The sequence below is a fragment of the Aphelocoma coerulescens genome, chromosome 12 (assembly GCF_041296385.1).
Source record: "Aphelocoma coerulescens isolate FSJ_1873_10779 chromosome 12, UR_Acoe_1.0, whole genome shotgun sequence".
NCBI classification, from domain to species: domain Eukaryota; kingdom Metazoa; phylum Chordata; class Aves; order Passeriformes; family Corvidae; genus Aphelocoma; species Aphelocoma coerulescens.
In genome coordinates, this window is record NC_091026.1 from 2,383,078 (window position 1) to 2,406,327 (window position 23,250).

At 44.6% G+C, this 23,250-nt stretch overlaps 1 protein-coding gene across 4 annotated transcripts in view; it reads left to right on the top strand.

Moving 5' to 3' along the window:
- Window positions 1-23,250, top strand: part of VGLL4 (vestigial like family member 4) — a 73,799-nt gene that overhangs the window by 40,953 nt on the left and 9,596 nt on the right. For all 4 annotated transcript variants that reach the window (XM_069028435.1, XM_069028437.1, XM_069028436.1 and 1 more), the window contains one exon: window positions 10,113-10,302. In XM_069028435.1, the coding sequence (XP_068884536.1) occupies window positions 10,113-10,302 (190 nt within the window). The remainder of the gene's footprint in view (window positions 1-10,112; window positions 10,303-23,250) is intronic.

Here is a 23,250-nt window from a genome sequence, read left to right on the forward strand (position 1 = left end):
CAGCATGTAATTTCTTGGTAGCAAACACAATCCCTCCCTCTATCTGCCCTGCCCTAGCTTCCCCTTGGAGAGAACACTGATTTGGAGTGACCCTGCAGCTTGGCCCCACAAACCACCCTCCTGCTTATGAAATAAACAGCCAGGCTCTGAGCTGGACAGTGCTGCCATCCATCTCCTGGCACCACGGGACTGGCTCCCTTTTATCCCTGGGACAGCCTCCAGCAATCCCAGCACTGCTGCTGGGCTGGGTGAGGGTGTTTGAATTCACATCCACCACCTTCAGTCCTTCTGGGCAGGAATGAATTCTCTGCTACCAGCTTTTTCACAGCTGAATCTTCTAGTGCAGCAACAGTTTTCAAGCTTTTGTGCTCTCTGGTTCCCTAAAATTTTTCTGTACATCTCTTCATAGCCATTTTTTTTTCCCCCAGTAAATTTAATGTAGTTGTGTGTCATGAACCCAAGATTAAAAACTGCTATGTCAGAGGCACAGAATTAACATCTTTTTCTTAGTGGTGGTATGTGCCTGTTTGTTTTGGAAGACAGTCCTGACAGGAACAAGGGTGATATTTTAGATTTTATGTTTCTTATACCAGCACCCATAACCCTGGAGAAGTTATATGGAATCCTTTCCTCTGTATCTCACGAGCTGCTCTGTTCTCTGCACTCCTCTAGAAGCCTTTGCAAGTTCTTGGTTATTAAAATGCTGCATGAGAGCAGCATCTGAACGAGTGTTGAGGTGTGTCTCAAAATAATACAAATCCAGAGGGCTGAAGGTTCTTTATGATCCACCCTGCAGGGCTTGTGCTGAGCTCAATTTGCTCTATTTTACCATCTGAGGCAGAGGCTGGGCCCTCTCTCAGCCTCAGCAAAGCCCTGCACATGAGGAACTGGCACGTCCTGCTCATTTTCCATGGCCAGAGCATGGTCAAAAGACGATCTTGTTTCCCTTTGAATGGCTGCTGTGGTTTGCTGAGGATTCCCAGTGCTCGAGTGCCCTGCACAGTTGTCACTGCTCCCTCGCTTCCCTCTGCAGAAGGGATTTTGGAGCCCGTTCTGAAGGACAAAGGGATTTTGTTCTCCACAATGGATTCTTTGTGGGAGATGGGTTGGAATTGTTCTGCTGCTCAGTGGATTAAAATCTTGGCTGTTCTGTCCAGCGTGGCCGAAGGGGCTCCGTGTCCCTCACACGGGAGCCTGTGAGGCTGCCATCAGGTAGCAAAACCAAATGGAAATCCAACTTTCTCCTGTCTTCACGGGGCCAAATGTGATTGTTTTTTCTCATTTCACTGTGGTTTAGGAAGAGAATTTGGTCACTTGGATGCAACCCCCAGGGATCCCCTCAGGGAGTGGGCACTGAGGACTTGCAGCCAGCAGAGTGACCCTGCATTATTCCAGATCCATCCCAAAGGCAGCACCCACCTGTGCATGTCTTTTGCTAACATTTTAAATACATCTGCTTTTCTGTTCGTATTTTAAAGCATTTCTACCCTCTCTTGAGGGCCATTTTATCTTCCAGGTAGGGAATATGGGGAAAAATAAAATGGGACTAAAAGAAACATTTCTGGAAAAGCGCAATATCAGATTTCACAGCTCTTTTAGAAAGCTCATTTTCTTGGTGTTCCAAATTTTTCCACATGTAGCAAAGGAGAATAATGTGAGAAAAGGTGTTCAGAGCATGTTTATTTTAAACTGCAATAAAAGCTTGTAGTATTGCTAAGAATAGGCTCCAGTTGAAATAAGTGGAATATTCTTTTTACCTTTCTGTTGCACCTTTTGCTTCAAATCCTTATGAAGGAAAGAGTGCACGATTTATTGGATTTACTTTTACTATGACCCCATTGCAAGTGAACATCTCAGAATTAATGTTTGGAGCATGGTTGCTGTAGAGCATCCTGACTCTGTTCATATCCACAAGGGACACTGAATACCCAGAATTTAATTTGTGTTACAGGATCATATCCATGGAATATCAGCCATCAGAGCAGAGGGGGGTGTTTTAAACCTGAGTATCCACTAATAGAAATAATATCAAAAAAACAAACAAACAGAGGGAGGGTAGTAAATATTTTCTCTTTAGGGGGAATTAGTCAAATCTGAGCTTTCACAAATTGAATCTGTCTCTCTTTGCCATCCCATTAAAATACTGCTCTAAGGTAGGATTTAGTGCACTGAAATACTGCCTTAGCCCCCAATCTAAGAATTCTTTCTGTTGTGACCTTGCTGTGACTTTGATTTACTTTTGAAATAGATGGCAGGTCTGGCTTTGGTTGTTTCAGCTAAAAGACAGGCTGGTCTTTGATCAGTTTAGCTTTGTCATCTTTTATGTAACAAAGTCATTTAAGACTCTCAGACTGGGTGACAAAAAAAAGAGCACCTAGCTCTGGAACCACCTTTGGTCTGGGAAACAACATCTTCAACATGTTGCCTTAATTATATTTCATTCACTAAAATTTTTTTATTGATAATGTTTCTACATTTTCAATAATACCACATTATCACACGTGTCTTTTGGTGCCCAGTAAAGAGGAATGTCCTGTTTGCTAAGCATAAAAGAGTATGGAATTTACTGTTTTCTGCAGGAAATGTAGCTGGTTCTTCTCCCTTTGTCTTCCTTTCTCCCCTCCTGTGTTTGGGATGCCCAAACGACTGCCCTTGGCTGAACTCGGTAGCTGGGCTTAGCCCAGAGCTTGGTTCTTCTCTGAGCCAACACAAAATGATAATTGTGCTAATTTTTAGTCCCTCAACTGACTTGAGATGGTTGATGCAGGTTTTTCCTGGGAGAACTGGCACAAAGGCTCAAAGGAGTGCTCCTAGGGAGGAACCCAGCTCTTTGAGCACAAACCCATCCTGTGTCTGGAACACGGAGAAATCCTTTTCTGACATTGATGTTAACAAGTCTTGTAAACAACCCTGGTGTTATTTATCTGGAGATCAGTGTAGTTTAGCATTGATTACATCCAAATCTTGCCTGCCAGATATTTGCAATCTTGTTTTAGCCACAGTTTGCACGAGTACAGGTACTCTAAGCAGAAGAAAAGAACGCTTCTTTCAGAGTTTTGTAAGAGCTACCTAAATGGGACATTATCTTCAAGTGAGAGCTGCAAATTTATGAGGTAATCTCATGCTCTTAAGTTAGACCCAAGGCTGAGTTCATTGCTGGGCTGGCACTGAACACAGCCTCACAGTCACACTGCTGAGGTGTGAAAGCTGCAGTTTGACAGAGGAAATCTTAAGCAGCTCTGCCAGACCACAGCATTAGAATTTATTCCATCCTGCTTTCCCTGTGGCAGATCTGCTGCCCTCCTTCTTCCCATGCCATCAATCTTTGCCTCCTTACCAAGGAGACTCCCTCAGCTGGTACCTACTTAGCAGAGCAGAGGGAATTTTTCAGCCATTATTGAAGCGTTCAGCAAAGACTTTTTGTTAATCTTATGTACGTGTGAAATAGTTTGTGGAGCTGAAGCAGTTCCCCAGCCAAGGCAGTTGATGTAGCAATGGTATTTTGTACAGCTGTGCTTTTACAGCGTGATGAGAGAGAACTTAAGATGAGTAGTCTGTTTTTCACACTACCTTTGAAGGAACAAATAGGGTGATGTTGGCTCGGGGGAGGCCAGTTTGCCATTTTCTGCCTGTTGCACTGTAGTTTTTGGTACACAATACAGCATTTTCAAGACCTATTAAGTAGAAATCATCTCTAATTTTGATTAACAGTATATTTTTGGCAGGATCCTCAAGTGAGCCTGCTGCAGGCTGCCAGTGATGCTGCTGTACCAAATTCTGGCTCCTTTGTGAGGCTTTTGAAGGAAAGATGAGGAAAGTGGGTGGAGGTGATTGAATGCAGAGGTCACTATTTTATGTCCCTGCCTGCAGTGTGGAGCATAACGTGTCCCTCCTTGGCAGGCAGGGGCAGCTGGAGGAGCCAGCACAGAGCAGTCACTTTAATCACTGTATTTTGGTTTTGGCCATGGGTTTTCTGGCATACAGATCTCTGCACAGTGGTAGCCAGAGCTTGGTTCCAGGAGTAAGTGCTTTTCATGTGTTTTGTAAACGGAGGAGAAGAGGAGGCTTTTGCCAATTTTTCTCCACATGTATATGTGACTTTCTGGTTTCCTAAATTAGTTTTTTGTTATCATAGCAGAAAGCCAGTAAAATATGTGTCAGATAAAGGAATCAGTAAGTTGCCTGCTGAAAGAAATCTATCAGTTATAATAGAGAATATTTTCAAGATCTGATTTCATAGCAGCGTTTTTTCATCAGGCTGCTGCCATTAATACTTAATTTTTTGTGGTTCTGCAGTTTGCTGTTTTATTACGCTCTCCAGATAGGCCTGTTTAATGTACTCTAAAGGAAATACAGACTACTGTGACTCTGTTTACAGGGTTTGATACACTGCTTCCCAGAATTAAGTCTTACTTAAGCTCATCTTAAATCAGATCTTCTGTGGAAGCAACCCAGAAATAAAGTAGTGGTGCAGAATGCTAGTTTTTGGGAAAGGGATTTTGTTTGTTGGTCTGAGTGGGGGTTGCAGAAGTGCTCAGCAATGATATAAGTAATATAATTTGTAATTCTTCTTGGGATGCCTTTCATGGTGACCAAAGGTTTCCTCCTGGGGAGAATGAATGGATTAATTCGTTGTCTTTGGTCAAGCAAGTGAAGCAAATCTGCCTTGAACTGCACAGTTTTAAGGTTGCCTGCAGCCTGTTTCACACAGCTCTGATTCCTGGGGAATTTCCCAGTGCCAGGGCTATCAGTCCTCTCCCACCCTATTGTGTGAGGCCAAAGAACACCCAGAGCAGGCAGCTGGCAGCATCTGCACAGGGACTCTGGTGCTGCACTGCAGTTCTGTGTTGATAACTTGTTTTGATGACTTGTTGAATTGAGTAATTTGTGGTGACTTCCCTGCTTGGTATTTGATATCTCAAATCATGTGATTATTTCTTTTTTTTGGTGCATGAATTGAAACTTTTACGCCATTTATCCCAATTTGTCTTGGCACAGACTGGCTTCTGTGTTTGCCATAGTGGAATAAAACATGCAATAGTTTATAAATTCATTCCAATCTATTTGTTATTCAATCTCCTAATGATTTTTAGAATATAGGGATAAAAAATAAATTTTATTTTATATTATCCTTTTCACATCTGTGTTGCTTTTATGAAGATCTTGGCTCTTCAGCATATGCCATGAAAGTAAATTTTGATCTTGAATCAACAGAAAAAACTGCCCTTGAAGATCTTCATGTACTACTCATTCCTGGGAATTTGGCCTTAAGAACATGAGGCAGCTCCTTTCACTAATGAGAGTTTGTCTGCAGGTATTGGTAAAGGTAATTAAAGGTGTGATGCCCATTAATTAAAGTCTGTTAAATGCTCTTGCCCATGTTTTTAATCAATAGAATGGCCTGAGGTCATGGTAATTCAATCCAAGACCTTAAAGGTGAGGACCCTCATGACAAACGCCACAACTGAGGAATTTTAAATGTTTGGGGTTTTTTTTCTAAAAGTTAATAAACTTGTCAGGAATTCACTCTTGTGGATAAATCCATCTGTCAGATGCAGAACAGAAAAGTAAAACGGGCAAGGGCAGTGCCGGGATTTTCTTTTGAGGAGTTTTTATTCTAACCTGTCTAAGGTCTGCATCATGTCAATCTTCAGCTGGCAAGACAAAGCCTTTCATTTCTGGGTTGTAATTAATGCTCAGACCTTCTGCATTAAAGGCAGCCAGCGGGGGAGAGGAAATTGGGAGGGGGATAGGATATGGCAGCCCCGGCTCCGTGCAGCCCGAGTCGCTGGGTCACAGGAAGGAAGCTTGCTGCCAGAGTGGTGTATATTTTTTTTTCCAGTCTTTGGTGACTCCTGGAGCTCTCAGACATATCTCAGACTCCTCTGGTGTCTCTCTGTCGAGCGCACACTTGTGAAAACACGCCTTTTGCTGTAGTGGTGTTTGCCTTGTGCGGACGTTCTGCTGGGGCCGCGGCTCCCGCTGAGCGGAGAAGGGCAAACAGAGCTGGACATGCACTGTTCACAGACAGAGCTGGACATGCACTGTTCACAAACAGAGCTGGACATGCACTGTTCACAGACAGAGCTGGACATGCACTGTTGGCAAACAGAGCTGGACATGCACTGTTCACAAACAGAGCTGGACATGCACTGTTCACAGACAGAGCTGGACATGCACTGTTCACAAACAGAGCTGGACATGCACTGTTCACAGACAGAGCTGGACATGCACTGTTCACAAACAGAGCTGGACATGCACTGTTCACAGACAGAGCTGGACATGCACTGTTCACAAACAGAGCTGGACATGCACTGTTCACAGACAGAGCTGGACATGCACTGTTGGCAAACAGAGCTGGACATGCACTGTTCACAAACAGAGCTGGACATGCACTGTTCACAGACAGAGCTGGACATGCACTGTTCACAAACAGAGCTGGACATGCACTGTTCACAGACAGAGCTGGACATGCACTGTTCACAGACAGAGCTGGACATGCACTGTTCACAGACAGAGCTGGACATGCACTGTTCACAAACAGAGCTGGACATGCACTGTTCACAGACAGAGCTGGACATGCACTGTTCACAGACAGAGCTGGACATGCACTGTTGGCAAACAGAGCTGGACATGCACTGTTCACAAACAGAGCTGGACATGCACTGTTCACAGACAGAGCTGGACATGCACTGTTGGCAAACAGAGCTGGACATGCACTGTTCGCAGACAGAGCTGGACATGCACTGGTGGCAGAGAGCTGTGCCAGGGCTGTGCGGGGCTGCGAGGAGCCCTGCTGGCCTGACAGACATTTAGTTTGCATGTGTTGGATCAGAGCACTTTCCGCTGAGGCTCCGAAGCGGTTAAAGTAAAGCACATTCCTGCTGACTGCATGGGCTGGTGTCAAGCGAGAGCAGAGCTGCTCTATAGGCAGACACTACGTCACGGTGTTATCTTTGTTTAGCTTGTCTGTGCTTTATCATGTTGCCCAACAGTTTTAATAAAAAAAGAGGAGGAGGAGGGGGAAAAAAAAAAAAAGGGCTAGTATGAATAGTTGTGAGTAGAAGTATCTGAAAGCAGCAGATCTGGAGTGCCTTCCACCAGCTGCTGACTGAAACAAAGAGGAGCATTATGAGAGGCACAATAAATGTGTTTGCTATCTCTGCTCTCAGTTGCAGGGCAGACACAAGCCGTCACAGTAATGAATTTTGAAGCCTGGAGTTTGGAGTTGGGGAATTTATAAAACACAGTTGTTTTATCAGAGTGTTGTCTTGCCAGCTGTGTGATGCGAGTCTGGTTTCCATGGAGTGTGGTCAGCTGGGGGAGACAAATCTAGTCCCTAAAACAGCATTTGGGGCCACAGTCTCCTCTGTGGTTTCTCTCTCTCTGCTTTAAATTCACGTTTGGTAAGGAGGAGAGTAGTGGGGAAGGAATTCTATTGAAATGAGGAACAGTTTTAGCTCTAATCAAATGTGCAGGATCCATGAGAACTCACAGTCCTGTGCAAAACCAGTAGAGGAATATGCATTTTATTCCTCTGAACAACGTAAGGAGATTTTTCCTCTCGATTTCCCTGTTGTCTGGACTCTGGTTTGGCACTGTTCTCCTGCCCGAAGTGGGCAGGATGGGCTCTACAAATTAAACTGTCCTGTCTGCCCTGTAAGAGACTCTCACTTCTCCCACCTGTTCAAAGTTTGGTTAATTTGATTAATTTTGGCCAGCTGGCCCAGTGGTGCTGGTCAGATCCTGGTGTGTTTAGCTGAAGGTCTTGGTGTTCCCTGCATAATCAGCAAAATTCATTACCAAATTGGATAGGCTTTAATTAGAAGCCCTCCCTTTCTTTGCTAAGTTCCTTTAAAACAGGTTTCTTCCAGCATACAATAGCATTTTTATCAGATTTTATACTCAGTCTGGATGTTAATCTATAAATGCTGTTGTTACCATACATAGAATAAATGAATTTTTAAATTTTGAAAAAAAAAAGTCCCATTTTGGTAATTGTATAGTATCAGGTTCTGTTTGGGGAAAAAGGGCGAGTTTCTAATTTACTGAATTGGACAATGTTCAGAGATTTTTGGGGTTTTGTAAACACACAAGTTAGCTTTACATGGGTATTTAAATTGTTCCTGTCAGGAGTTGCTCAGGAGTCAGTAGAGTTAGGTGCCTACATGGAATTTGTAACTGCTGTTGTGGAATTTTGGGTTGGAGTCCCCAGAAGTGCTGGGAGATACTGCAGGGAGAAGAGTGATGGTGCATGGGTGGGAGGACACAATCTCCAGCCTCAGGTGCTGAAAGCTTTATCTTCTGACACTGGTCCTAAATTATTCCTTTTCAGAGACAGAAGTGAGGGAGATTCCCTCACTGAGGGGAGCTGGTGTGATGTGGTTTGCTTTGAAAATTTAGAATGTGAACACTACGGAGGTGGGAGTTTCTATGGGCAAAATACAAAGGCTGAAGGAAAAATGCACAAATTTACTGATCTGAAGACAATTTCCATGAGAGGTCGTGTTGAGAAAAGCTTCTCTTGTGGCTCTGGGGTGGTTGTGGGGGCTTCTCAGTTGATGTTTGGTTGGTTGGAACAGAAGAGCTCTGGGTGTCTGTCCCACAGCATTTGCAGCAGGGCACAGTTTTTGCTATTTAGAGCTGAGATGGAAAGTTCCTATTTAGATTTGGTGCCAGAGTCTTTAATAGAAATCATGGCTTGTGGTGTATTATAGGTCAGTGTATATTTGCTAGTTTATATTATGCTGACTAAATTGGCAGAATGTTTATTTTTACTGGTAAACATTCAGGAGGTTTTCTCCTTACTCCTCCTTTTTCCAACAAAATGTTATTTGTCATGTGTGAAATTAAGGCAGCATTTTATAAATCATCTGCCTTGGTGATGATGTGAAAATGTGTGGTGGCACACAAAGATTTCCATTGTCAGGTACCTCAGGGCTCTAGATGGAGTTAACTTGGGCCTAATTTTAGGTCTGGAAATTATGGCTCTGTAGAAAACAAAATGCTTCTGGCAGTGTAGGAAAAATACAAATTTTAAACTCTAACAAAAGCAGCTATTTCAGGGATATTACCAGAATAGGTAACCCTGGTTAATTTAGCTCCTCTCCAAGCCCCTGATGGAGCCCCAAAAGCACTTTTTAAACATCTTTAAATCCCTGTGAGATCTAAAAATGACCTGTGGCTATGAGGATGTGAGTTCCAGTAAAGTCTGTCCGTGGTGAAGTGCAGCACTGTGCTTCAGGCTACAGGAGCAGTGAGACATTTAACTGAAATGGGAAAAGCTGTGGTCACGCTTTAATGCCTGCTTAGCAACGATCTGTCCATATGTTTGAGCACAGCCAACTGTGTCATTGCAGGAATTATTTATACACAGCTCCCATATGCAGGGAATGGCTTTTTCTGGGAAGTGTTAGATTATATAAAAACTTATCATCTACTCAGTCTGCCACCCCGTTGGAAATTAGCATTTCTGTGATTCCTCTGCTGAAGAATTGTGCTCTTTTGTTCGTGGCTCCAAACATAGTTTTAAAGTATAGAGAAAGACATTTAAGGACATACTTAAAACTTGCATCAGCAAGTTCCAATTTCCCCCCTAATTTTTCCCTTGCATAGTTATATACCAGACAAGCTTGTTTTGGACAGCCTTTTATAAAGGGAATCATCTGAGAATCTGAGCGTTTATTCAGTTTTAGATCTCGAATATTTGGCATTAACGTGAACTGTAGCCCTGGAATTTATAACCGCGGCCATAAGAAGAGGAACAAAGCTGATTTCCCTGTGAATAGTCATGGTTTGCAGAGTGAGGTAATCACAGCCCAGCGCTGGGATTGCAGCCTGCGAGGGGGAATCTGAGTGAAAAAGCTGTCGCAAAGATGGGTTAGTTCAGCCCTTCGGAGCATCGGGGGTGAGCTGCCCCGTCTCCTGCTGCCTCTCCTCCCCGCTTGTCCCAGCCCCAAGTGCGGGTTGCGGTGCCTCCTTCATCCCTCACACGTGTGCGGTTCGGGACCTTTCCTGGGGGAATTTCGGGGGGTTTTCCTGCGCGCTCCCGAGGCGGGTGGTTGTGGCTGTTGTCCCCGTGGTGGTGACTCGCTGTGTGTCTCCCCGGGCAGGTGAAGCGGCGCTGAGAGGCGAGCCCCGAATGCAGCCCCTGCCCGTGTCCCCCGCGCTCAGCAACCACCGCACGGGCCCCCCGCCCATCAGCCCCAGCAAGAGGAATCTCAGCATGGACCAAGGGGACGAGGAGCTGGACTGTGAAAACGACCACGTCTCGAAAATGAGTCGGATGTTCAACCCGCATCTGTAAGTGTCTGTTCGCGTCTGTGCCCGCACGTAAAATCGCGTCCTGGCTCAAACTTTGCGCTCGGTTTTTCCCTTTGTTCCAGCTTGTGTGGGAGATCCGCACAAGAGCCGCCGCGATTAGATGGGTTTTCTTGCTTTCTTTTGTTTTCGTACAGCGTGAAGTAACAGGAATTAGCTCAGCTTAACTATTTATAGCAAACCATACGTATTCACCTTGCGATTTCTGGAGTATTGTTGCCTCGTTCTTTGTAAAGCGCTGCTTTCACTTCCCCCGATCCTGAGGCTCTCTGTGGCTGGGGGTGGGGAGGCAGCAGCAGCAGGAGGAGGAGGAGGAGGAACACAAGTGCTTTGCATTTTTCTGAGGCCAGGAGCTCTGAGCCAGCTGCTCCCTGGGCTGCCTTGACAACTGGGCAAGCGGCAGTTGTTGCTAAACATTCCTGCCGGGATTGCTCGGCTCTGACAGTCAGATGTGGAATGTGCCGGCCAGGTAAGGCGTTGATGAGCGAGCTGCATGTGTTGGGCAATCAGCAAATGCCATTCTTGCCGTGCGCTCATTCCTGGGAATGCGAGCCTGGCTGGCACTGCCGGGAGAATTCCTGTCATTCCTGCCTGGAGGAAGCGATGGAGCAGCGCCGTGCTCCTGTCCCTGCTGCCTCAGCTCCCGCAGCCCCGGCATTCCGCGCATTCCGCGCTGCGCTGTGCAGTCAGGAGATGTGGACAGAGGGGTTTATCCTCCCATAAATCACCACCGCCTTACTCACAGCCTGGGCCCGCAGTCTGCAGCCTTGGAATTTGTTACAAATCGGGAATCCAGCGCTGAAGTAATGCAAAACAACAAAAGCTCACTTCTCATTTACAACATGCCTCCTCCTCTCGCCGAAAAAATTAACTATTTATAGCCTTTCTCTGGGGCCAGGAGTGCTTGGAAGGAAGCAGGCACTGCGTTTCTGGGGCGCACATGCATGACACGGCCGAGGAGATTTATGGCATTTTTGAAATGTTATGTAATTTTATGGGGGAAAAGTGTGATTTTTATTTTTTTTTCAGGCTCATTTTCTAGTGATGAAATAAAACACAGCTGGCAGTTACGTACATTATAACACTTTATACAGCGGAGGCCATAAAAATAATGAAGTCTGAACCAACAGACTCGTGTGCAACCAAGGTTCAAAACTAAAAGATGCAGGCAGTTATTTCATGTGATCCCTTAGCTATATGTTAGAGCTGTCTAATATTTTCCAGTGTCACACATTTTTATGGTTTTGCTCAATAGATTCTTTCTGTGATTTTGTATATGAAACATGCATCTTCTTGTAATAAAAAGCACTGGTTTTCTGTTCAGGGTTCATGTGACTTAATCTGTTTCAATCAAACCATCTGCTGAAGATGAATTATAATCTAAAATAGCATCCATGAGCCATCTATTTTATTACTTTATTTTGTAAATTTGATCTGGCCATACAAAAATATGCTTTCAACAGAGTATTACAAAACCTCAAATGTTTGTGATACATCTGAAATAGCTGATTATCTGTATTTCAGATATATCAGGAAAGTTCATAAACATTCTCAGAATTTAACTCTCACTTCCCTGCCACTGCCTCCAATGAAGTTATTTTTTGATTGTTTTTCATATTTTCCCTCTTTTTCAGATTCTGATGTTCTGGTTTAATAGTAGAAATTGGTTACTTAAACCTTGTGCATCTGTCCTAAGAATTTTGGTTGGGAGATGGAGAAGTGTGTTGTGGGAAGCAGTTGTGTATTCATCCACTTAACACCAGCATCTCGTGGTTGGAAAGTAATTAAGTCGGCCTAGAATTGTGTGTTTGGTTCATTATAAATGGTAGAACCTTTCGTTAGCAATTTGATCTTAACTCTGAGGTAGCAGCTCCCCACTGTGCTTCAGTGGCAATGAATCCATTTAAAGGCTTTGGATGTGTTATTAGAAATCCAGTTACGTCAGCCTTTTGTTTGGAAAGGGAGCGCTTTGAGACATTCCCTGCTCAGGTGTAATTCCCTGAAGTATCATTTGTGAGCTGTACTTGAGTATGTTTACTTTTATCATGGAAAAACACAACTATTGGAGTGCAGTCTCTGGAGCAGAGTCAATCAAATGCCCTGGCAAGCCTAGCAGGATCCTCAAATGTGTAATGGAATTTCTGTGCAAAGAACAATTTGTCAAAGGTGATTTTTCAAAGGAGAGAATTCTCAGCGTTAGGATAATAAAATACACTTTAGAGCTTGCGGATTAATTTTTAAAAAAACCAGCATGTGACATTGCCTCCCTTTCTTATATAATACGCTTCTGTATTTTTGTGGTGATAGAAGTTGTGAACACCCATACTCAGTTGGGAAGAACAAGCACTTCCAAATTAAAACCTAGCAACATGGAATATTGGTAATATGGAATTCCCTTATTTGAATTTCACACTTTCTGGTGTGTCCCTCAGGTGCTTTACTTGGAATGCATTCACTGAAGTTAAATCTTGCTGAAGTAAGAGGTGCTTTTGGCTGCGTGGTGCTCTGTGGAGGAGAAGGGAGCTTGTTTTGAGGCTCGGCTTGAAACATGGCTTTGTTTTCCCGTGAATTCACTTACAACCACCGCGATTTACAGCAGAGTGATTGGGAGCTAGGATGACATGAGAATTCTGTGTACTGCAGGGGCGGGCGGCTCCGTCCTGAGCCCTCCGGGCAGCGCTGGGGGCAGCGGGGCAGCGCTGCCGGGCACGGGGCCGCCCGGGCTGCCTCCTTGCCGGGCTGCGTCCTTGCCGGGCTGCCTCCTTGCCGGGCTGCCTCCTTGCCGGGCTGCCTCCTTGCCGGGCTGCCTCCTTCCCCCTCTCCCTCCCCTTCTCCTTCCCTGTCTCTCTCCTGCTCTCCTCCCTCCCTTTCGCCTTCCCTGCCTCTCTCCTCCCGGGCTCCCTCCCTCCCTCCTTCCCGCTTCCCTGCTCCCTCTCTCCTCCCGGCTTCTTCGCCTCCCTCCTTCCCTCCCGTGTTCCGTCGCTGGTTTCCGCCCTCCCTCCTCCCGTGTTCCCTCCCTCCCTGGTGTCTCTCTCCTCCCTCTCTCCCTCCCCTCTCCGCGTTCCGCGGCCCCGGGCACACAAAGGCCGCCTTGTCCCGGCCGCCCTGAGAGTCCCCAGCGCGGCCAGCGGGCACAGCGCTGCCGCCCGCCCGGCCCTTCCAAAGAAATGTCCTTTGGAATTCATCCGGGGACCATTATTTCTGTTCCCTTGCGTGGAGTACGTCAGCCTGCAAGTTGGCGTTTGGGGTTTGTTGAGCAGGCTTTTGCACGGAGAATTTTCCCCTCGTTCCCACTGGGTTTGGTGGCATTAGGATTGCAGTGGCAATTAATTTCTATGTAAAAATCTTCCTACAGCAAAATGTTCCCAGCTGTTAAGTCTGGGGGATAGTTGTCTCTTGGTTTGCGTGATACATAATTTGGCTTTTTCTTGTAATAAAAGGTCTGCACACAAATAAGCTCATTTTAGTGACACTGTGATAGAAACTACTGGGGCATCCTTTAAAAAATGTGTGTCCTAAAAGTTACCTGTATTTGAAGACTGTGGAATAATTCAGATTAGACCATTTCCATCCAACCTCCTGCTCTGAGCAGGCTCAGCTGCTTCTTCATCAAGCTTAGAGTTGCTCAAAGGGAGAAATTTTGAGTAAGATCTGAAGTATTGAAAGAAAATCATGTCCCAGTTGTGGAGGAACCTGGCTCCAGCAGGGCTTGAAAAGATGCAGAACTGGCTCTCAGAGGTAGCGTGGGAGTTGTCAGAGAAGCTCTGTGCTGCAACTGCTGCTCTTTGGGTTCCAGACTTCATGTGGTGTTGAGAAATATGTTTTCACTGTCATTTTATTGTAACAAATTGGAGATGGGGAAAAAACCCCAGCACACAGTTCAGAACACCCAAAGTGTCTCTCATCCACTGAGTGAAGCGTTTTCACCCAGTCCTTGGCACAGATGTGCCCTTGAAGGATTTTAGGGTTCACCTGAGACTCTCAAAGCAGTCCTGTTGGAGCTGAACTCCTCAGTGGAACTGAGGCAATGTGGCTCTTGTTGATTAAGTGGATAAAGGGTCACAGAGCAGGTTTCAAACTGCTTTTCCTAATTTATTTTTTTTTCTTTTCTTGTATGCATTGCTTGAATGATGGAGTGCATCAGACATATTTTCTTATTTATTAATGGAGATCACACACTGCACAAAATTATTCTTAAATTGTTTTCAGGAAATGTACATTAAATTGAACCTTCAGAGCCAGACTTGAAAGAGCCACCATATCTGAGTTAATATTTAACACAGAGTTTTGCAGTTCTTAGCCAAGGGGGAATTTCAGAAAGCACTCCAGTCCCTTTCAGTTGAAGCACATGTGAAAGGTTTGTTAGGAACAGTTTCAGGGCTAAAAGCAATTTGATTGATAGCTTATCAGTACTTCACAAAAAGACCTATCTGTCAAAATTTGGGTATGTGTTGAGGTACTTGAAAAACCAGGCAATGTTAGCTCAGGTGTCTGCTCCACTTGCAGACAGAAGGGGTTTGTTAGCCAGCTCCAGATTTCTGCTTTGATACCATGTTTTCCACTTTCATTTTCCATCTTTTGTGGAGGAGCATGACCCTTCCATGATGGGGCAAGGCTCCAAGCTGCCTCTTGAGAGGAAAAGCTGTGTAAGTGTTGCACAGAGGGGTTTGATCACCCACTTGGGGGAGGCATCGGGGGTCCTGTGCACTCAGGGATGGAATGGGAACCACAGAATCACAGAATATTCTGAGCTGGAAAGGACCACAAGGATCATTGAGTCCAACTCTTAAATGAATGGGGAATCCCTCGAGCCCTGGTGTTGGATTTTTACCCCAGGGTAAAAGCAAAATTTTACATTGTGTGAATTATCCTATATCAACATGGGGTGAAATTTAGCACCAATCCAAAAGCCTGAGATCTCAGCAAGAGGCAAGAAAAGAACCAGTAACCTTTGCAAACATACTCTGGATGTATATCCCACCCCATGGAAACAAAGGTTTAATCTCACTTCTTTCTATTTAACCATTTTCCCAGATGTTTCCTGCAGTTTGACAGATGTGCCTTTTACTAGAAAGTTGTGCTCTTGAGAATGAGACTGTTATGGACACGGTTGCTATAGACAATGACTGTGTGAGGGTAAGGTTTGGAATAAAACCCTACATTAATTTCTGGTTGGATCAGTAGTTTTGTTCCCCAGGCTGGTGGTGCTGGTGTTGTGGGATGGCAGGCGCAGTCTGGCAGGTTTAACTCCTTGCTGCAGCATTGCCAGGTGCTGGCAGACTGATGGAATTCCCAAATAGTGATCTAGGGGAAGAAGCTGAGGGATCCCAGGGAATCCTTGAGGGACAGGGCAGCGGTGCTGGGCTGGGGGTTGTGGGATGCCCTGAGTCTGGGCTGTGCAGGGCTGGGGCTGGGTTGGTTATCCCCAAAGAAAGAGGAGGGGAAAAAAAGGGCTTTGCTGCCATTGGGGTCTGGAGGGTTTGATCCCAGTGATGGGATTGCCTTCCCCAGAGGGAATGCTGCGGAGATGGATCCCAGTGTGGGTGGATCCCTGTGTGATGACTGGATCCTGTGTGGGTGGATCCTGGTGTGGATGAATCCCCAGGTGGATTGGTCCCACTGTGGATGGACCCTGTGTGGATGAGTCCCAGTGTGGGTGGGTCACAGAATATTCCAAGTTGAAAAGGACCCACAATGATCAAGTCCAGCTCTTTAGTGAAAGGCCCATACACGGATTGAACCCACCACTGTGGTGTTACTAGGTGTGGGTGGATCCCATGTGGGTGGGTCCCAGGGAGCTGTGTGGAGTGAGTGACACTGCTGACATGATTGATGTTCTGCCCAAATGATGCTTCATAAACCTTTGTCACGTTTTTAATCGGTAACTGTCACAATTCACAAACCAATACCTTTAAAAGGCAGTGTAATCCCCAAACACTTTTGCTTGTGATTTGCTTTTTTAATTAAGTCTCCCTTAAGCCAGAAGCTGCTGTGAGAGGAGACTGTTGATTGCAGAGTTGGGGGGTGCCTGAGCTGCAGAAATGCCCTCTAAACACTCAGCTGCTGCTGCTGGGGACCATTTGGTTACCAGCTTTTCAAGGAAATATTTTACTGTATTGGTCTGAATAGCTGTATAATATAGAGTGAAGCTGTTACTGTATTTATAGTGCTTCTAGAGTTTTCAGTAATTCAGATTTTATTAGCAATTACAAACAGTATCAATAAACTTTTAATGAAATGTTTTTCCCTTCTTTAAAACAGCCTGTGAAAAAAGTCTGATTTCTTAAAACCAGTTGTTTAAACACTTGGTCTAAAGGCCTAAAGAGCCTGGGGTTTTGTGAGACTTTTTGAAATGTCTGGAAGTGAATTATTGTAGTTTCTCAGCTTTTCCTGCTTCACATCAGCTAATGCTACAGTGTGTATCTGATGGATAGAGACCATAATTTGTAAGCTTTAAGGATCCCAGGCCCTTTTCCCTCTTTCTCACTGGACCCACTGAAGCTGGCAGGGAAGGCTGTGTAGTCCCATTTTCTCCTGACAATTTGGCACAGTTAATTCCAGCACTGTGACCTTATTTTCAGAGGCCGGCTTGAGTTGTTAAAAGTTCTTACCAAATAAACTGGCCATGCTCATGTTGTTGATGTGTTTTACTCCCCCTATCATCTATTTGAAGAAAATTATTAATCTGCTCCTCTGCTGTAAAATTCAACCTGATGCGGTCTTTTATGTGGTGGAACTAAGTAAAATCCCACAGACTTGTGAGAATTTGGGGTTCATGGATTGATTTAAGCTGGTATCCACTTCTACAGAAACAGTTCCATGACAGGCATTGAGTGATGATCAAAAGTATTTTTTCCCCAAATAAAAAAAAGTAGAAAATATTGTAAGGAACAACCTAGTGAATCCTCTAAGAGAACATAACTGGCATTTTTTATTTCCTTTAACAGTCCTGCCAGGTTTCACCATTGAGTTTGACACCAGTGAGTTTTCCCAGAGCCTGCAGGACAGACTGAAGTGCCCTGGCAGTGCTGAGTGCACGTGGCTGATCCTGGTGCCCTGGGACATGACCCACTGCTGCATTTGATGTGTAGCCTTTCCCCTGACACTGGTGTTCTCTGGGTGATCATAAATAGTTTTTACGGTATTTTCCAGTGACTGGATATAAAAGGCTCATTGCACATGCCAAGTTTGACTTCAAAAGGAATTACAAAAGCTGCACATGACCCCTCTGATGGATGGGTAGAATGCAGGAGGAAATGTGTGCCAGAGGCATTTGGATGGGCACTGCAGTGGGTACAAATGAATCCCTTCACAGAATCTGTCCCTCTGACCCCTCTGACCTTGGAGCTGTTTCCATGGAAGCCTCCTTGCTCTTTCCCTACACTCAGGTTTTCCTTCCTGCTTGTTAGAAATTTGGAGTGTCTCTTTTACCTCATGTTTTTATCATTTGCTCTCCTGGAAGTTCTCCCCTCCAAGTATCCAAAGTGCCTTAAGCACTTGAAGAAGCTCAGACTTGTGCAGGGATAGTTTTAGTTTCCCTTCCAGCAGTGATTTGCTGTTCTAGATCCCATCCTGTTCATCCCAGTGCCTGCAGTATCCTGCTTTGCTCCCCAGGTGTGAGCATGGACAGGCTCCCTCTGCTTCTCCAGCTTTGTTTGACTGCCCTAGGTACCTCAAACCACCCAGGCAACTGTGGTGGCTTCTGCAGAGTTTACTTTTGAGCTAGAAAGGACACCTTCGTTCTGGGCTGCACTGTAAGCTGTAGGATGGAGTTTATGGCACACTTTGATATGTCTGAGTTTTGCAGTTTTGCTGAAACTGGCATCCAAAAAAATGCTCTCCAAAGTGCAGTAGCGGCATCTCCCAGAGACAGACCACATCCTCTGCAGGGCTTTTCTCAGCTCCCCAAACACTCAGGTCTTCTGTCACTTGCTCTTCACAGCTGGCAGAAATAGTTCTTCCATTAAGCATTTTTCTGGTGTGTGCTGCAGGATTTTCCAGAAGCAGCTGGAGCCACTGTTGTTCTTTGAAGAGGGAGTTATGGAGAGGTGGCTGAATCGGATAAATCTCACAGGGTTGGTTCCTTGTCCTGTCTCCTTTCCAAGAACTACTCTGTACCTAGGCAGGAGTTGGGACAAGGAAGCCAGAGATGCCCTGTTGCAGCTTAGAGCATCAAAAAGTTTCTCCTCTTGGACTGATGGGATTGCTGGGAGCCTGACAACTTTTTGCCCTCAATTCTTGAAAAGTTAAGTTGGATCTGGTGGGAGCTCAGCTGCTGGTTCCCACCTGGTAGGAGTTAAACAAAACTTCAAAGATGTGAAAAGGGGTTGTGTTTATTCTCCAGAAATGACTGTGCATTTTAGGAAACTTTTTATGATTACTGCAATATTCATTTATACCTAGATACTTCCTGTTGTGGTAACACTGAAATGCTGGAGCTTTCTCTTGTTCTAGCTCCAGTTTTTGAGCCATTCATGATCTTTTAAATGTTCTTAACAGGCTAATTTGTATTAAAACTACCTCAGCAAAATTAATGACATCAGTTACCATTTCAGAATTTTCCTGTATATTTATTATAAGTTAAAATTTTGTTGTTTATGTCTCAGGAATGGCCTCACATAAAGGCTCTTCAAAAAATGATGAAAATTTAGAATGAGCCATCAGGTGTGCCAGGCAAAAGAACACCTAAACATACGGGTTGGAGTAGGTTTGGAGTTGGAATATGTTTGGAGCTGAGCAAAGCAGCAGCAGTGCAGAGCAGAGAGATTAGTGAGTCATTTATTCCCCCTTTTTAAAAAAAGTTGAATTGCAGGTAACCTGCAGTGTGCACCTATTGCAGCGAGGTAACTTTGTCATTGTTTCTGCATTGTATCTGCACACGTGTTCCAGCAGTGACAGAACTTTTAATTTAATAAATCCCTGAGTTTTGCTGTTACAAAGCAACCAGTGCTGTCTTTTAAAACAATCCTGTGAGTGTTGGAGCAAAGATGGCCAAACATTAAAAAAGAATCCTGTGAGAAAAATGAGTAGGATCTGAGATTGTGTTAATTGATTTTACTGTACATTAGATTTAGATTGCAGTTCTGTTGGTTTGGCTCTGGACTGAGGTCTTACATCATGCGGTTCTCTTGCATTCTTTCATACTTGTGAATATTACTGCTTCAGGAAGGGAAATCCATCTGTATCTGAATGTTTGTGCTTGGTGCAGGCTGTAATGGGACACTCCTTTATGCATTTCACAGCTTATTGATTTCTTTTACTGTGAAATCTCTTCTCCTGCTTGATTCCATTTGCAAGTAACTATCTGGTCCAAGGTTTAGCTCTGAAAATCCTGTTTTGGTGAGGATAAATACAGAAAGTCTGGCTTGTGTTTGTTTATATGTGAGATTATCCTGATTCTTTTTAGTGTTTTTTCAATGGTTTAGACTTAAAGGTCTTTCCTTTGAGGGTGGGTATTCGTTATCTTTCTCAGGAAAGCATATCTGGTGCCCAGGTTCTGTGGCAGGAGTGATTCCTGCAAAAACAAGGATCTCTGCAAGCAGGCTTTTTGAGATGGAGTACTGAGCCAGAAAAGGAAAAGGCTACTCAAAGGAACTGGGAAGCACAAAGCTGATGAAGTGGGATGGGAAGGGGTTATGTACGCAGATGACAGTCATTCAGGAGGGCATTGGGCTGCTTGGAGTATTTTATCATGTTATGAATACTTCAGATAATCGGCCAACAGAGCAAATTGCTGCTACTTTCAGGTTTTGTTAGGGTTTTTGTTTGTTTGTTTTTTTAGTGAATTTGTATTGCTTAAAAAATTCTAAGTAAGGAACTCTTAGGATTTTTCCCTCTGGAAATACATAATTGTATTTTGAAATACCACTTTAAATTCTAGTTTTCCCACCTCACAGTAACAGAGTTAATGTGTGCAAGTAGATCCTTTTGCAGGAGATGATACTCATCATGTGGAGCAGATATTCTGTATCAGTGGGTTACAAATCCTTAAGTAGCCTTTAACAAGAGCAGCTGCCTTCTTTCAGACTTAGTGAATAAAGACAGTATAAGATGTTGGAAACCAAATATTATAAAGATGCTGAAAATACTCAAATCATATTGGAATTAGGTTGCAGAAATGAAAGTTTGCTCTTAAGCAATGCTCTGCATTGTGTTTGTGTGAAGAAAAGGGGGTGCTTGTTCTTTGTGTGGACAACCATTTCAAGCCAGAGCTCCGGTTCTGCGGAAGGGAGTGTGAACCGTCTGTGATTTCTTCCCTTGGAGGTACAGTAATGCTTTTGGCAAGAGTTCCTGAAGGCTCTGCAGGCTGGAAGTGAGTGCAGGCAGAGCTGTCCCCTTTGCTGGGCCTCTTTTTTCCCTTTTCCTGCAGCAGCTGGCAGAGGCCGCCTGTTGCTGTGGGACGGGTGTGAATTCCCCCCTCGCGGTGCCAGCGAGCAGAACAGCCTCGGGTGAAGGTTCTGCAGCACAAAACGCTGGGAACAGAGGGCTTTGGATACCTGGGAGCTGCTCTGAGCAGGGCTGGGATGCTGGGATGTGCGTGGGTTTGGTGACAGCCACCCCAGCACATGATGCTTGGTAAGCGCTGGATACGGGCTCTGATTCACTGGGGAGCAGCAGGAAAACCATGGCTGCTTTTTAAGGATTGGAGAAATTCACTGGAGGCTGGGATCGTGTCTAATTTTGCTAAAACACACCTGGAAGTAGCTGGGATGCCTGTGTTGGCAGGGAGGGAGGGTGGTGGGCATGCCTCCCAGTGCCTGGGTCTGCTCTGGGCTCGCCCACGGGAATTGCTGGATTTCAAGCACTGGAATTACACTGGCATCTCCCCCACTGCTCATGGACTCGGGGTTGGTGAAATCTGCTGATTGCTGAGACAAAGTGGAGTCCAGGGATGGCAAAGCTGTTTGGACAGCTGGATTTGTTTGTAGTATATATTTTAAAGTTCTTTTTCATGCTTGGTCAGAAATCTTTCTGTGTGATTTTGGGTCCTTATATTTGTCTTGAGAGATGCATCTCTGAACTTGTCTAGAGTGTGTGGAATGTTTGAGCTCGTGGACTTCAGTGAAATATGATTATCTTCACATACAGGCAGTTTTGATTGCCCCTTCAGACAGTGTCTAACAGCAAAACAAGAATGACTACTAATTATAACAACAACGACAAATGTTCCATAGAAAATTAGTTTTTAAGTGATGTTCTAAACTAAATTACTTAATAATGTGAAATTGATGAATGCCCTATAAATAATCTTACAATTGTCTGACAAGAGGAGTCAGGTATCTGTAGGATTTGCTATTTATGTGTGAATAGGAGGGACTCACAAGTGCTGCTGTATTTTCACGAGGGCAGAGCTTTCGTGGTGCTGTCCTACACTGTGCTGGGACATTTCCAGCTGGGTTCAGAAGAAATAATATCTGACGTGGAAGTAGAAACTTCAGGTGTTTTTCATTTTTTCCAGAGACTGTATGAGTTGAAGGTGGATGAATTGAGGAGAGGATTTTTAGGGAGTGGATTGTAAGTAGTCCCCTGCCCGGAAGAGTAGTTCTAATTTAGGAAGAGGGAATTATTTGCCTACAGAAAGGCCTGGGGTGTGGTCTGCTGAGATTGCTGAGATAACTCAATAATTTTAGGTGTCTTGAGGGAAGGTCTGCCTGCTGTGCTTGTTCCTGGAGACAAGTTGATCCCACTGCCCAGTTTTTTGGTCCCTTCTTCCAAAAGTCTTTAGGGAAGATTTTTGTTGGGTTTTTCTGTGTTAATGATTTTTGTTAGGATTGGGTTTTTATTTGTTTATGTTGGTGGTGGTGGTGTTTTTTTTGGCAGAAAAACTACCAGTTCAACAATATTTAGGGCTGTGACTCTTCATTTAAAGTGAGGATGAGTGAAATAAGCACTGTTGTGTAAAATGGAAAATTTATTTTGCTTGGGAATTTCAGTAAGTTTGTTCATCAGTGGTCACTTGACAGCCCCACCCCCCCAGTAAATGCAACACTAAGTTGTTGAAAAGGGAGTTCTGAGACAAAAAACCCCAAACCACTGTTGTAGATGCATGTTTTGTTTCATTTCATAAGCATTTTTTGGGGAGTAAACAAAACTTTTCCTTTGAAAATCAGCTTGTGCTTACTAAAACAAAATAGAATAATTTTGAGCAGAGATTATTTTTTTCTTTGAGACAGTGAAAAGTAGGAATCTCCTGGAGCTGTAGGTGGTTTTGCAGCTTCCAAATTGTAATTTTGATTGTGGTGGTCCAGCTAATATTTAGTTGAAAAGTGAGAATTTGGCTTGCAGCCACCAAAGGTTCTGCATGCAGCACCAAGAAGGAGCATTCGCTGAACAGTGATTTTAGCCCTGGGTTTTGGTGCTGCTGTTTCCCAAGATATCCCAGGATATTCCCAGGATCCCTTTGTCCAGGCTGTGTGTGAGCTCCCTGCCTGCTTGCTCAGGGCTGGGGTGGGATCATCCCTGTGTCCAGGAGCTGTTTCCATGCTGTAATCCAAGAGGAGCTACTGTATGTTAAATATAGAGCCTGTTGTGCTGCCATTAACTCACTTTGCCTCAGTCATTAGCTCAGAGCGCTGCAATTCCAAACTTTGCTGCTGAGGCTGCTCCTGCCATTGAATTCTCCTGGAACTGAGCTGGGACAGTGCTGGGACAGTGATTCCTGGGGAATTGTGAGCTGCTGTTCAAATCCAGCCTGGAAAATAGGCTCGGGGAACAGGCAGCACTCAGGACCAGCTGTGAAACCTTCAAGGTTGGATTTTCCGGTGGATTCTGCTAATCTGCAGCTACTCATTTGTAATTAGTGAAGAGGGCCAAGCCTTAGATGGGGGGCAGAGCAGGGCATGCAAAGGGTTACAATTGTATTGTTATGCTGTTGGCTCTGCCCTCCCCAGCCTGCCAGGGGAATTTGGCACAGAGTCCCTGTGTCCTGAG